The 14,695-nt window shown below is 33.2% G+C and overlaps 2 protein-coding genes across 3 annotated transcripts in view; one reads left to right on the forward strand and one right to left on the reverse strand.

The window, feature by feature from the left end:
* Pi4KIIIalpha (Phosphatidylinositol 4-kinase III alpha) overlaps window positions 1–6,748 on the reverse strand; it is a 33,133-nt gene extending 26,385 nt beyond the window's left edge. Inside the window, exons 1-6 of one of the 2 annotated variants that reach the window (XM_074171046.1) lie at window positions 6,545–6,748; window positions 6,247–6,460; window positions 5,051–5,469; window positions 4,504–4,930; window positions 2,246–2,410; window positions 1,396–1,449 (exon numbers count right to left, since the gene is read on the reverse strand). In XM_074171046.1, the coding sequence (XP_074027147.1) occupies window positions 1,396–1,449; window positions 2,246–2,410; window positions 4,504–4,930; window positions 5,051–5,469; window positions 6,247–6,460; window positions 6,545–6,637 (1,372 nt within the window). In that variant the 5' untranslated portion in view covers window positions 6,638–6,748. The remainder of the gene's footprint in view (window positions 1–1,395; window positions 1,450–2,245; window positions 2,411–4,503; window positions 4,931–5,050; window positions 5,470–6,246; window positions 6,461–6,544) is intronic. The other variant, XM_074171047.1, reaches the window with a different exon arrangement.
* Window positions 6,749–8,373: 1,625 nt separating this feature from the next.
* On the forward strand, window positions 8,374–13,187 carry bor (ATPase family AAA domain containing bor). Its single transcript, XM_023163982.2, has 8 exons — window positions 8,374–8,719; window positions 9,315–9,789; window positions 10,114–10,271; window positions 10,324–10,574; window positions 11,279–11,402; window positions 11,464–11,755; window positions 12,359–12,557; window positions 12,618–13,187. The coding sequence occupies exons 1-8, from the start codon at window positions 8,503–8,505 to the stop codon at window positions 12,828–12,830; spliced, it is 1,929 nt and encodes a 642-aa protein (XP_023019750.1). The 5' UTR covers window positions 8,374–8,502; the 3' UTR covers window positions 12,831–13,187.
* Window positions 13,188–14,695: the final 1,508 nt, after the last annotated feature.

A 14,695-nucleotide genomic window follows, 5' to 3' on the forward strand; every position in this document is an offset into this window, starting at 1 on the left:
ATCTGCCGGCAGTTTGTTCGGTAGGATGTGCCTCTATGCCACCTGCAGAAAAAATTCGGAGGCAACTCCATAAACGCATATTACATAGTGGGAGCCCGAATAATAAATATGTTCTGGAGAGGTGCATATGATATGCCCGAGTTCTGGTACATGAGAGGCAAGAGCAGAACTTAGGCACATCATACACGCTTCTCTCTGGAATATACTCATCATTCTAACTCCCACCTCGAAGTATGTGTTTGTGGAGTTGCTTTCGAATTTTGTCAACAGGTGGCGCAGTGGAAATGGAAGAACAATTCTCCTGATTTCCCATCAAGGGAATTGCACTTCGCCCTTTGTTTTTTGCATATAAACCTACTCTACACTGTAGTATTCAGTATTATGACTAAAAACAATAAAGACTATACCGTTATTTATGTTTACGTATATCCTGCCGAATTAATTGCCTACAGAGTTTATTAAAAAAAAAAGGTTCATAGCGACCTCTTGGCAACAAGTGATGCCACACTACATCATTCTGTAAAACTTTATCAGTGTATGGAAATTAGAAATGGTTGTTTCTTTTACCATCAATTGAAAAATAATTTTCGGACCACACATTAACGTATTTTCATCTAATAAACTTGTTATTTTGAAAAAATTTGTTAGTTTCACAACTTTCAAAAACAAATGAAAAAATTCACAAGTCACAAATCAAACTCATTTTAATATAAAAAATCCACTCATGATGAATAATGGATGAAAGTGTGGATGATTCAAAACCACAAAAACAATAATATTGGAAGAACCAAAAAAGTTTAATACCATTTCACACAAAACTTATCTCCATATAAAAAGAAACTAAGAAAAGTTGTTTCTCGTTCCACAAAAATATTACATTTTTGAAAATAAGTAAATTCCTTAAGAATATTAAAATCAAGAGAAAAACTGGAAGAAAAAACATGAAGTTGTAACCACCAAATTATATATATAGAAAATTAATCAGCTGGAATTTTTCAAAATCCCAACTGATTAATTGATTGATTGATATATAAAAATGTTTTATCCTTTCCACTACCAAATATTGAAAATGAGATTTGACACTAGTTGCACTTGTTTCAAGAACAAATTAACCATCGCTTGAATAAATATAGCCGCATAAACACTACTGAAAAACAAATGCTTTCAGTATCATGATTTGTCATTCGTAAATTACTCCAGGGAAGAAAATAAGTTTTGACTAATTCATAATATTATTTCTGACATCAAATTGATTGTTGAAGATGATGAAAGTTAACTTCAGAATGTGTTAATTTTTCTATGAAACACAAAGGATTCTAATGCAAAAAATACCACAACTAAGGTAAAGCTACTTATCTAATGAAAATTCAAAGAAAGCAAAACTTCTTTAATCACCTATAACAATCATTAGGAATTGAACCAAAGTTGCGAAATTATACTCCAAATCCACTGAAATGAATAACACTTTATTTAAAAACACCATTATGAATAATCCAGCTTGAAATTATTTTAGACAAGTTTAAGTGAATAATCATGTTTTGGTGAAATTTGACAATAAATGTATTTGAAACACTTTGATATTAATAATGAAAAATTATATTCATTTCAAATTGAAATATGTATATCAACAAATATATATATTGCTACATAAAAAAAGATGTAAACTTATGAGGTGAAATTACTCAATAAGTGTAACAACAAAAATTAAATTAAAATAAATTTTTAAATTTCTCATACATAGATGATCGTTTCCAAAACATTCCAATATTCATTTTTGGCTTGATTATATTGATCAAATGATCTTTATTATGTTGAACGGCACTGTGAATTGTAATTAGTATCTAAATTTAACAAAGAATTATCCTGGAAAAAGATATATTTGTAAATATTTATAGTGAATGAATTGTCATGAAGCTTTATAAAACATCTAAATACTTTCAAAATATATATTTCCTCGTAATTTTTACCAATAATAATTGAAAAAGAAGAAAGTTTGGCTCAGATATGTGGTTGGTTTAGTAAATTATATAGGTGAACATTTCACAATAAAATGTTTTGAATACATTTATGTGTTGATAATAAAAGATGTTAAAACCAATCAAATTACTGCATAGGACAAAATAATTATATTTCCATGTTTACAACTACCAGATCTTAATAAGGTAATATGGCCAAAAATATTTCAAAAAAGGAAATATACCAGAACATCGATTTTCAATAATTTACTTTTATTACATAAACTCACCTGTTTCATCCCCTATCGCCCATACCAATAAATCGACACAAGCGGCGTTTGCCATAACATTTACTTTGAATTTGTTCACCAAAGCATAGTTGCTTTCCCTGTCTTCTCTTTCACTAGCATCATGGTTCCTACTTTGGAGCTCAGTTTGACCATTCAAGTAGAGTCCTTCAATTTCGAAAATTTAATAGATATTTTCAGTAACTATACTATACTTCAAATTATCAATACTATAACATGTTTATCAAAACTGCAGATTGTTTCTAAAAATCTTCTAGGAAATTTCCAGCTTCCTCATTAGAAAACACACTCAGCAACTGAACATTGTAACCCTGAAGCTTTCGAATGAAAATAATCCATGATCATGATTGAACTAATGACCATCTGCCAAAAGATGGCTAACAATTTGAAGTGAAGGGGTTATATTTTTAGAATGATTAATTTTTGGGAAAGAAAGTTTTTGGCTTTCTACTACTCCATCTTTGGAAGATTCCCACATTTTTTTATCAAGATGGAGTAGTAGAAAGCCAAAAACTTTCTTTCTCATGGCTAACAAATATCAAATTGAACCTTACATTAAAAATAATCTCTATTATTTTATTCTTACGATTTTATTGCCTGTTAATCAATATAAAAGTTGATCAAGTTTCATGAGTCACAGTCCTGGTTTATCTTGAAATTTGGTCCTCAGTGTCGAATAAATCGAAACTGTGTTATTATTAAAAAAATACAGTTTTTATTGACAAAGCTATCATGTTTACATATCTGGAAAAACATTTAATGGAAGTGTACACTTTTGATATAAGAAAATTTCTTAACTTTGCAGAATTTTCATAAATGAGTAAATTTTCTTGTGAGTCATTTTGGGAATTGACAAGTGACAAAAAATTATTGTTGTTTTGAGTAATCATATGTCAGAATGACTCGGAATCATTTAGCGACAGTTCCTTGTTATGCATCAAATAGACAGGTTCTAAGATAAAAAAAAAATCGGTGATGATCAAAACGTTCTAACATCTAACAGATGTGGTCCCTTGCTTTAACCCTGCATAAGTATCTTACAGTTTTTTTGTACTATGACAACATAATTTAGTGAATTTTAGTTGCAGAAACCCCAAAATGCTCTTGATATTAGACTATTCAAGTGAGAAGTATGTACTTTTGGCCAATATGTTGTTTGATCAAGCTCATTTGACAATATCCTCACAGTATAGCAACCTGACGCTACCCTTCTTTTCAATGACAAGACATGGTTTTCATCAACATGAGTTTCTAGAAATTTTGTACAATACTCATTTCCCACTTGATATTTATCTAAGGTGAGATTATCAAATTGGAATTCAAAGATAATAATGTATGTTTTCTTTACATTGAAAAAAAAAATGTGGGTGACAATTCTAATTCAAGCTATATCTTAGCTTTCCTTCAAAAAAAAAATTGCCGACATTTTTGTTAGGTTCACCAAAGTAGGTCAGTGTTTTATGACAAAAGTGAATTTCTCAAAGGTGGCTGCTTCTGGTTTACAGCTGCTTGTTCCTGTAGTTACTTAGGAAGAATGGACTTTTGTCTTATCTACCTTACTACCGAAAAATGCTACCTAATGTTGGTATAGGTATTTGAAACCCTTCTGTATGTAATGCTGTTACAGAGACCTTTTGAATATCGAGTGGAAGAACAGGTTTTGCAGAGACTCCACCTTCTTCAAAATTGAACTCCATCTCTTATTTTTTTCACCATCAATGTTTGTATCTGATTGTACATTATGAGAGAAAATAATAAAGACATCAATTATTATCATTATATATTGATGAATTATAAAATGAATTGTGTGAAAATGCATTAAAGTTGGTGAAAGTTAAATCAAGAAAATTTTAGTGATGAATTTGATAGAATGGAAGGATAAATAGAATTGATGAATTCGACAAACCTATATGATTGACTACTTGACCCAAATTCGTTATAAGTCTATGTGTTATATTATGTGTGATTGATGACTTGTTCATTTTGTGGTAATTTATAATCACTTTAATGAAATGAATAAAAACACTTTTGTCTAATTACCACTAGTTACTTTTATTTATACGACTGATTTCGGGTTTAACCCCATTATCAAGTATAAAACTGAAATGTGAAGTTTGAAGTGATAAGTCTATGCATTGATATTTTATGTATATCTTTGAGAAGCACTACTTATATGTGAGTCAACTTCACCATAAAGTGTGTCAATACATTCATAACAACTATTTTCTGCAAATACATACCTTTAACGAACTCTTGGACATCTTTTGTAAAAGGAACTGACAAATCCTTTTGGGGATGTAATAACTCTCTCATAAGTGTAACCATAACCAGATTTATGGTCTCTGAGAAAGTTTTATAGGGAAAAATCAATATTTTCCCTGTTGAACTAATCTCCATTGAGTCTTCATCAAGCAACGTCAGCACCTCTTTAGTCAAAAGTTCTTTGCTCAGCGCCAGAATGGTAGACAAGTGTTCTTGTGGAAAAATGATTCTAGGTTTTTTGTCATTGCAATCTGTTATTCGTAGTTGGGGGAATTGATTGAAACTGGATCCAAATTTCGAGAAGAAGTATGTCCTAGGGTCATAAGTACCTACATTATATTGAATACAACCACCACGTTTCAATGAATTTGAGCTGAATGCTACATCTGTAGTGTCGTAAGTTCCCTAAAAATAATTTTTAGAAAATAGTACCTTGAAATTGAAAAGCTATTTTTTTTTCTTTAAATTACTGATAGTTGACTCACCCAACTCATAACTAAAAGTATACTTATACAAAGAAATTACCGCTGTCACAGCTAAAATATCAACGGCAGCATGTAGATTTCCTGACAAACTCCTGGGAATTATATTTCGAAAGCTGCTGAAGCTTCTCTTATAGGCATTTCTATCTACAGCTGCAGCCTGACTTAAAGGAGGCTCTGGTCTGGGAAATAATCTAGTTATAAGTGGTGGATCACTTGTACAAAACCGTCCTAAAGCTCTCGCCAATCCAATCAGTACTGGTAGGATTGTCTTACACAAAAATAATTTACTGGAACTGTTTCTGTTGTTTGGATCTTGCATTTTTATGACTAGATTGGTCAAAGATACCAAACATTCTACTTGTGTATCAATAATTTCTTTTCTTGAATCTTCACATTTCACTGCTATGTCAGAAAGTAAAGTGTGTAAGCAGAAACTGAATTTTTCTGCTATGGGAATACCTAGAATAGATGAACGTGAACAACTTCATTTAGGTGTGGAAAAGGTAAACTTCTAGTTCACCTCAATAAGTTACTGTCTACATTCAATATGTTTTTCACAAAGAAAAATGTTCTTTCAGTAGTAACTTGTCGTATTTGATGATTCTGGATATAAAAAAAGAGTAACGAATTTTATTCATATTTATGTGAACGTTTCAAAATTAAAATCTGACTGCATCTTCAGAATTGAGAAAAAATTCTCAATTTTCTCTCACTAATTCGTTTCATTATTTTATTTTTTAAATGTTTTGTTGATATCAAATATATTTTTTTTAAATTTAGGCAGTAACTTCTAGAAGTTTGCCCTCTGTACAACTGTATAAATGAAAAGGTTGGTTGGAAAACTAAATTAAATAAACATATTCAAGGACCATTAAACACATTCAAAGTAATATGGATCTCAAAGAAGATATGTTTTCAAAGGTTTCCAGTGAATAGGAAAAATAGGATGAACTGTTTGGAGTAGGAGTAGGTAAATGTGTAGTTATGTTTGATCCTTGTAAATACTATCCAGAGAGTGGATGATAGAGCCTTGATTATTATTACAAAGAATATTATGCACTCAAGAGAATGTAGTCAATATTTCATTAGTATATAACAACCGCAAGAAAAACTTTCCCAAGCATTGAAGAAATGGAGTTGATATACACAAAAATAGAGTTGGCTTAAATGCATAGCCCTGGGGAACGCTCAACAGACGTTCTCTAACGTTAGTTTACAAAACAAATCATTTCTTACGGTCAGTAGGATTTAATTTGATTTCATCTTGCCAATAAGCCTTTTCCAATGATTTGGCTAAACGAAGTAAATAGGGTAATATTTTCGATTTGTGTTGGAGGCCTGATTCTAGCAGAAATACTCCCAGAGCAATAACTGCATCTTGTTGTCTGCAGTTTATCACCAATGTTCCATTCTGTAGTTCTGAAGGACAAAGTGAGAACAAGGTTTGCACCTAGAAATGACGAAATCGCTAATAATAAGATCCAAAGTATACTGTAATGGAAAAAGTGCAAAGATTAATGACTATGTTGCATACTTTTTCCCATGGAATAGCCTTGATATTAGCAAGTGATCTTGCTAAATGCTGAACGGTTTTATGAAAAAATAGTTTGTCGTCTCCTGTCATCATTTTGTTTTCAATTTAGTGAAAAATAAAAAATTCGAAGTCGTTTTCACTTTTCGTTTCACTATTTGTCTACTACTAACAACATTAACAATTAAACTGACACTTCTCACAAGTGACAGTGACAGTGTCAGTGACAGTGACAGTGACAGTGACAGTGACAGTGACAGTGACAGTGACAGTGACAGTGACAGTGATGTGACAGTGACATCTTCTGACACATGTTTCACAGAACTCATTACATATCTTAGGTCTAGAACAGGCTTATGTATTTATTGGTGTCTTTATTTTGGATAATTTATGGGCACAGAAATCTGATCCATATTTGAGCAATGAGAGCTAATCACATTTATACGTCAATATTTAGGAAGTAAGAAGAAGAAGGCACGTATGTCGTTAGAAAACGCTACTCCAGTTGTAAAGAATATTTTTTCTTATATGACATACATGATGTTTACTCATGTTGAAAAATATTATTTTTATGATGTCATGAAATAATATTGCTTGTTATACTTCCACTCGTGTAAGTTGTTTTTATCTTTTGTATAAATATGAATTAATTCGTTGAAAAATGCGCTGATTCGAGGAGAAGAGGAAAGAAAAAATAACATAACCCATTGCTTTTTTTATACCATGTACATTGATTTAAGTGCCACTAGAGAGAATGGATCTGTTGAAATCTGTTTTCCATTAACTAGCTGTCGCCCCCTTACGAACTACAACTATCAGAAGTCTAAACGCGCGAGTTGAAGATTAACGAGGTCTCACCTCCCCACGTGGAACTCCTAGCATTTACAATGTTACAACAATTACCCGATTCGTCCTTTCAACATATGTGAAACTCGTTCTAGTCGTAAGATATGATAATTAATTATGAGTTCTGTGGTATGTTTTTTACGTAGTGATTCATCTTCTTATTTGTGAGGAAGCCATGAATAATGAGATAATCAGCCGGCTGGACGAACACGTTTATATTCTTAATATGAAGGGATTATAGTTTTTTAACTTAGGTTCTTGATGCCTAAGTTTCAATGATTTCAGGAATATTCAAGATCATCAATTCCATATTCGAGCCTGAACCAGAACTAACTCTGGAGATACTAAAAGTAATAATTTATGACCAGATCAGGAAAGGTGTCAATGTGAAACAAATAGTACTGGAAAAATACATCTGGAAGCCCAAACAGAAGAATCTTTATGCAAAAATCGTTTCATTAAAGACCAGAAGGATTACTCACTGCAGTATCTATTGAAAGGACATCTGAACACAAAATAGGGCTATGTTACAGATATCTCAACTGCATGGAGTGCAACAAAGGAAAAAAGGGAGAGTAAGTCATATTTTTTGTGGATGTGAGGCACTGGATCACTGGAGGTAAACAATTTATGGACAACCCAAATTATGTCCAGAAGAATGTGATAGGTACCCAACTAAATGCCTTCAAAAACTACAAGCGGAGACACAAAATTATTGAAATGGGTGTCTGAAAATGTAGGAGCAAAAACATAATAATACTCTTGAGACTTGGAAGAAATGGACAAGTCAGATGTCTAACAAATAGTAAAAACAAATTGATGATATTCTCCTTCAATATTAATTACAGAGTAATATTACAGATACCTTTATAAATATACTTTTATTATCAACAATCACCAAAATTTATGATTTTTCTATATAAGCTTATTACTGTGGTATGTTTTTTGGCGGATGAATAATGACCTTGACCGATTTTATTTTATGAGATTAAGGAAGAAGTGTGGCACGCATGTAGCGGAGCGATAACCTCAAAATTTGATGATAATTCATTCAACTTCCAAAGGTTTCACCTCAAGTCACTTATTAACACAACTGCCCCTAAAAATAGTCAGATATGTCGTGGATATTTGGATATGGACGAAATAAAGATCAAGTACCCGACTTGTCTCAGATGGGGTTGGGTAATCCTACAGGAGCCGGTGGTTCAGATGATGGTGGCCCAAAAGAGCCTAATTTAACAAAAGCTGAACGAAAAGCTATGGAAGCATACAGATTTGACTCCACTGCGTTGGAGAGAGCCGCACAGGCTGCGAAAGAACTGGAGAAGTCAAGTAAGTTGTCAAATTCTGCTTGAGCAAACAAATTACATAATTCAAGTGAATTCTGTTGAAACTGGCATTCACTCTATTTCAAGACTTCTCGTGAAAACATTCAATTTTGATTTTTTTTCCATTTTTGAGAAACTACTTGGGAAATTTTCAATTTTAAAAACATGTCAACATTGCAAACTTATTTGGAAAGTTAAGGGCAGTGGATTTGGTCTAAACTGATTTTTCCAAAACTTGTTCTCTCGTATTTATAATTTTAGAGGATGGGGGTGAGTTGTTCAGAAGGATTCAGCAAACTTGCGAACCAATCAGAAGGGTGCATTCAATTCATAATCTCATCAACTATATATGTATTTTAGCGTGAGTTGCTGTAATATATTACTTTACTGTTCATTGTAAAATAATATTTCATGTGTGGATAATTCTGTAAAATGAATGAATGGATGGAGATGAATCAATTAAAATAGTAAATGAAGATTTAATAAATTATAGCATTGCTGATTCGTTATTCAGTCAGACTCTATAATACGTTTTTTGATTTATTGATAACCATACTGAATCATATATAAAAGTGATATAAATCGTGTGTGTATTTCAGGGCATGCCAAAGAAGCTTTAGAACTTTCAAAACTTCAAGAAACTACACGTCAAATTGAACAACAGGCCAAAATCAAAGAATATGAAGCGCACATCGCTCAAATGCAAATTGAAGCAAAGAGGGCAGAAGCGGAAGAAAAACGGAAACTTTTACAAGAGGAAACGAAGCAGCATCAAGCTAGAGCCCAATACCAGGATCAGCTGTCTAGAAAACGCTATGATGATCAATTGGGTCAGCAACAGAGGATGAACGAAGAGAATCTGAGGAGACAAGAAGAATCTGTAGCAAAACAAGAAGCTATGCGGAAAGCTACCATAGAACATGAAATGGAACTGAGGCACAAAAATGAAATGAAGAAGGTCGAAGCAGAGCTGAAAGCAAAAGCTAAGATCGATAGAGAAAACCGAGATTTGACATTGGAACAAATACGATTAAAAGCAGAAGAAAACCGTATAACAGTTTTAGAGAGTATAAAGTAAGTATTAAGCTGAGAAACGATGAAATTTCTTGGTATTTTTTGAAAAAATGTCATTGTGTTTCAAGGTACACCTTTTTATATCTTGTTGAATAAATCTCTAAAAGCTGGGTACTTTCTTAACTAGAAAGGTGAAGTTATGTCAATGAAGACCTTCAACGTCTGTGTTCTTCAACAAAACAATTAATTTTCCTGAAGTTCTGCTGTTTCTGTGAAATGAGGTGGAAATGTAAAACATTTTAGCACAAAAAGTTTCACATATAGTTGAGAAATTAAATATCCCCACACCATGTATGGAAGTTGACTAATTGTTTTCTGTTTCAGAACAGCAGGAACAGTTTTAGGTTCAGGAGCTCAAGCCTTACTCACCGACTGGAACAAAGTTCTCACGGCAGCTGGAGGTTTAACTCTATTAGCTTTGGGAGTATATTCTGCCAAAGGGGCAACAAGCGTTACAGCTAGATACATTGAATCAAGATTAGGTAACTCGTATCTTTTCAGTTTCCATGCAACATGCTTATTACTTGGTTTCAGGTAAACCTTCTCTGGTAAGAGAAACGTCTAGATTTTCTCTCTTGGAATCTGTTAAGCATCCCATTGAAACTCTGAAAAAATTGAAGCACTCAGAGCAAAATGCACTGTCTGGTATCATCTTGGCTCCAAAATTGGAAGAGAGGTTGAGAGATGTAGCTATAGCAACAAAGAATACAAAACAGAATAAAGGAATGTATAGGAATATCCTTATGCATGGACCGCCTGGAACAGGGAAAACGATGTTTGCAAAGGTATGTTATAGATTATGAGAAAGAAGTTGTTCAGTGACAACACTATATATTCCAAGAAACCATTGTTACTATCATTAACAAAAAAAAAGATTAAAAATCTAAACTAATTCACTTCAATGATACATGTATGAAATAATGATACTATGAGATATTTTTGAAAAGCATTTGAATCCTAGTCATCTTGAACATTCCTCTACCCTAATCAAATACTTTTCTTATAAAGATGTGATGTACAGTTTTTTACTAAATTGCTTTAAAGACCTCGGTCAGAAAATTGTTTTGCCAGATTTCTTAATTGACAAATTTCATTATAATTTGCATTATTGTTCAAATCGGATTTTTTTTATTGATAGCTTTATTCAAAATTTCACTTTGGCATTGATCTCTGCTTTAACCGAGATGAAAAATAAACATAATTAATGTTCAGTAACAAAATGGTCAAATGTAAATAATCTGCATCTCTGTGAGAAAACTTCACAAATGTCTTTGAGATAAAATACAAAGTAGTACTAGCCAGAGAAGCAGTTTTTCTGCAGGCATTCGTAGGATCTTACTGTGTGTTATAATTGGTAGAAGTGAATGTTTCAAATTTGCCTTCAAAATATCTATTTTTCCTGCTCAACTTATGACGTTCAGTTCCAAAACTAAAAACGTGAAGTTAGACAGCAATATTCACAGACTTTTTCAATACTATTTTTTTCCAGAAACTAGCTAAACATTCTGGAATGGATTACGCTATTCTTACAGGAGGAGATATTGCACCAATGGGACGAGATGGAGTAACAGCTGTACATAAAGTATTCGACTGGGCAAACAGTACAAGGAAAGGTAATACTTCAATGCAAACCCCTCCAAATTACTATATTACATAAATTGATAATTTTCGTAGGACTCTTATTATTCGTCGATGAAGCAGATGCATTTTTGAGAAAACGCTCATCAGAAAACATATCCGAAGACTTGCGAGCCACTCTCAACGCCTTTTTGTATCGTACAGGTGAACAGAGTCAAAAGTTCATGCTGGTATTAGCGTCGAATACTCCTGAACAGTTTGACTGGGCAGTCAATGATCGTTTAGATGAAATGGTGGAATTTGGACTACCTGGTTTGGAAGAACGAGAGAGGCTTATTAGATTATATTTCCAAAAATTCGTTCTGGAACCTGCTACTGAAGGAAAAAGGTAAAGGTACAACTGTTATCTATAATTATTTGAATTTTAATTTCATTGGAAAGTCTTATTTACAAGTGTACAGTACATATGTGTAGTACAAATTGAAATAATGTTGAGTCTTGTTGTTGATTCATGTATTAATAAGGTCTTACTGTTTGAGGTGTGATTTTTTTAACAGTGCAAAAGTTGACCACTTTCAGTGACCTCAAGGTTGATATTAAAAAATAACAATTAGGGCCTACAGTTTGCTTATGATAAGGGTGAAAATCTTTTGAAAAGAGATCATTTTCAAAGCCCCATTCTGAATAAACTCCATCAATTTTGTTAATGACATTTCAAAAATTGTAGCTGAACAAATTCAAGCAAGCAAACTTGGAGGCCTTTGCTGTTGGATCCTGCTTTGGCTTATGTTCGGGGTTAATTCTCGTACTCATTTGGAGTACTCATCATAAATATACCTGTATGCCAGGACGATGATCTAAAAACCCAAAACCACATCCAGTTTGAAGCCTGGGGAAGCCTGAATTAATATGATATTTCTCTTTAAATGATGAGGGATTGAAACATGGTTGGTGCCAATGGAAAGTAATTTATTGACATTTGTTTTTTCAGGAGACTCAAGGTTGATAACTTCGATTATAGTGCTCTGTGTAGTAAAATGGCCCGAATGACTGAAGGCATGTCTGGGAGAGAAATTGCTAAGTTGGGAGTAGCTTGGCAAGCTGCAGCTTATGCTTCTGAGGATGGAGTGCTTACTGAAAAAATGGTTTTGGACAAGGTGGAAGATCATGTTAAACAGCACAGACAGAAGGTTAGTTGAGCAATATTAAACTTTTTGAAAAATCAACCAATTGATCTGCTTGTTCTATAGGTGGAATGGCAATCAGAACAAGAGAAGAAAGAATCAAAGAGTATCTACCACTCCGAGAAGGAAGATTCCTATATACCCATTGTACCGAAAGCAATTGAGGGTACCGAGGTCCATGTGAAAAGAGAAGACCAAGATAGTGACCAAGCCAAAGAATCAACAAAAAAAGATGAAAGTAGTCCATCCAGGAAACCAACTAGAAGTGAAAAAAGTTAGGATTCTAGCGGTTTGTAGTTTGTTACTTGCTAGGATTGAATAAACATGAGGTAAACTTTTTGATCCTGCCATAGTTTACTTCAAACCGAAGCCCGTAAATGAATATTTTAATTTATCTCGAACCGAGAGTTGCATTTACTGTTACTGTTTCAATCGCTCTCGATCATTTTTATTGAATTTACAGAAACTTTATGAATTTACTTTGTAATCTGACCTTGTGATACTCTGAATGCGCCTCAGGGAAATTTTATCAGCGTTCTCTGCATTCGAATTTTGATATATTTTGTTATATGTTTTGAGGATTGTGTGGAAATTATATCCAAAATAGGTTTTTTGTAATAAAGTTACAAAGTTCGACTTGTTCTCTGTCTTATTGACTATTCCAAGATAATAGTGAACATAATAATTATCAAAGACCTTCAAGATAAAAGGTACAACAAAATTTTTAATATTGTAAAACAACAGTGAGTGTGAAAAGCGTAGCACAGAAGTTAATTGCAAAAACTGCACTGAAACTGATCCAATCCTCTATTTAACCTTTCTCAAGTAGTGTGTATTGAAGATCAGAGAAGTACTCCTCAATCAATTTAAAGAGAAGTTCCTCGGGGATCAATATTGGGCCCCCTCTTCTCTTTATAAATTATATAAACGATTTACCAAATATTTTCACCTCAAATATAGAGGCAACTATGTTTGTTGATGACACCACATTTGGCATCAGTATCGGTGAAGAGGAGTGTTTAGTTCTGATCCTTGAGGAAATTATTGAACAAGCAGAAACCTCGTTCTTGGTAGACAAGCTCGTGCTGAATAAAATAAAAATAAAATCTTGAATTTTCGAAACTATAATATAATTACCATATACAAAACCATCCAGATATACTGCACACCAAACGTCTAGGTATAGATGTAAGTGCTGTATTTACCATAAGAAAAGCATTGTTTGAATCTATCATTAGATATGTTTTTTTGCCTGTTTGGAGCTCAGCGTGACAGATTCACCTAAATGCAGTATTTGTCGTTCAGGAAAATAAGATCAATTGAAGGAGAAAATTTCAAAGACTCCTGTATGCCAATCTTTGAAAACTTGAAATTAATCAACCTTTACTCTGGTCATTTTTGTCAAGCTATTATATATCAAACAAAACATTCAAAATTACTCTGTAGTGTCTGATATACATAGTCGCAGTACTAAAGATGAAGAAAACCTGATCATTTCTCAAACTATGTACGAAGAATGAAGGATACTGTTGAAAAATCAATTTTTCCATTGATCAGATGTCGCTCCCCTACGAACGACAACCCTCAGAAGTCGAAACTTGTGTGAGCTAAAGATTATTAAGGTCTTACCTTTTAACACAGATCCACAGACGTGGGAATTCTGCAGGGGAGCATTCGGCCCTCTTTTGTTTGTCATTTATTTGAACGACTTATGTAATCTAAACCTAAACCAACTTAGTTCAAAACTATCTTCGCAGAAGACACAAGTCTGTTATCAGGTGGTGAAACCTTCCCAGAGATGATGGCAAATAGTACAGATCTATTCAACAAAACTAAGGACTGGTTCAATAAAAATAAACTTGTACTCAATGAATCGAAGACACATATGATTTTGTTTAGAACAAACCAAGACAATATTGATTATCCAGTTAGGGTGGACCTTCAAAACTCTTCTTTTGAACTGTCCCACAACACCAAATTTTTAGGAATCCACATAGACGAGAATATGAATTGGACTTCTCATATTGATAACCTCACAAACAAACTAAGTGGAATATCGTACGGGATTAGAGTTACATGAAAATATCTGCACGAGGCTGTAAAAACAATATACACGGCTAACTTCGAATCGGTTGCTCGAGACG

This window comes from Leptinotarsa decemlineata, unplaced genomic scaffold (assembly GCF_025532065.1).
Source record: "Leptinotarsa decemlineata unplaced genomic scaffold, Ldec_3_MD MMD2_tig00000008_RagTag_RagTag, whole genome shotgun sequence".
Classification (NCBI taxonomy): Eukaryota; Metazoa; Arthropoda; class Insecta; order Coleoptera; family Chrysomelidae; genus Leptinotarsa; species Leptinotarsa decemlineata.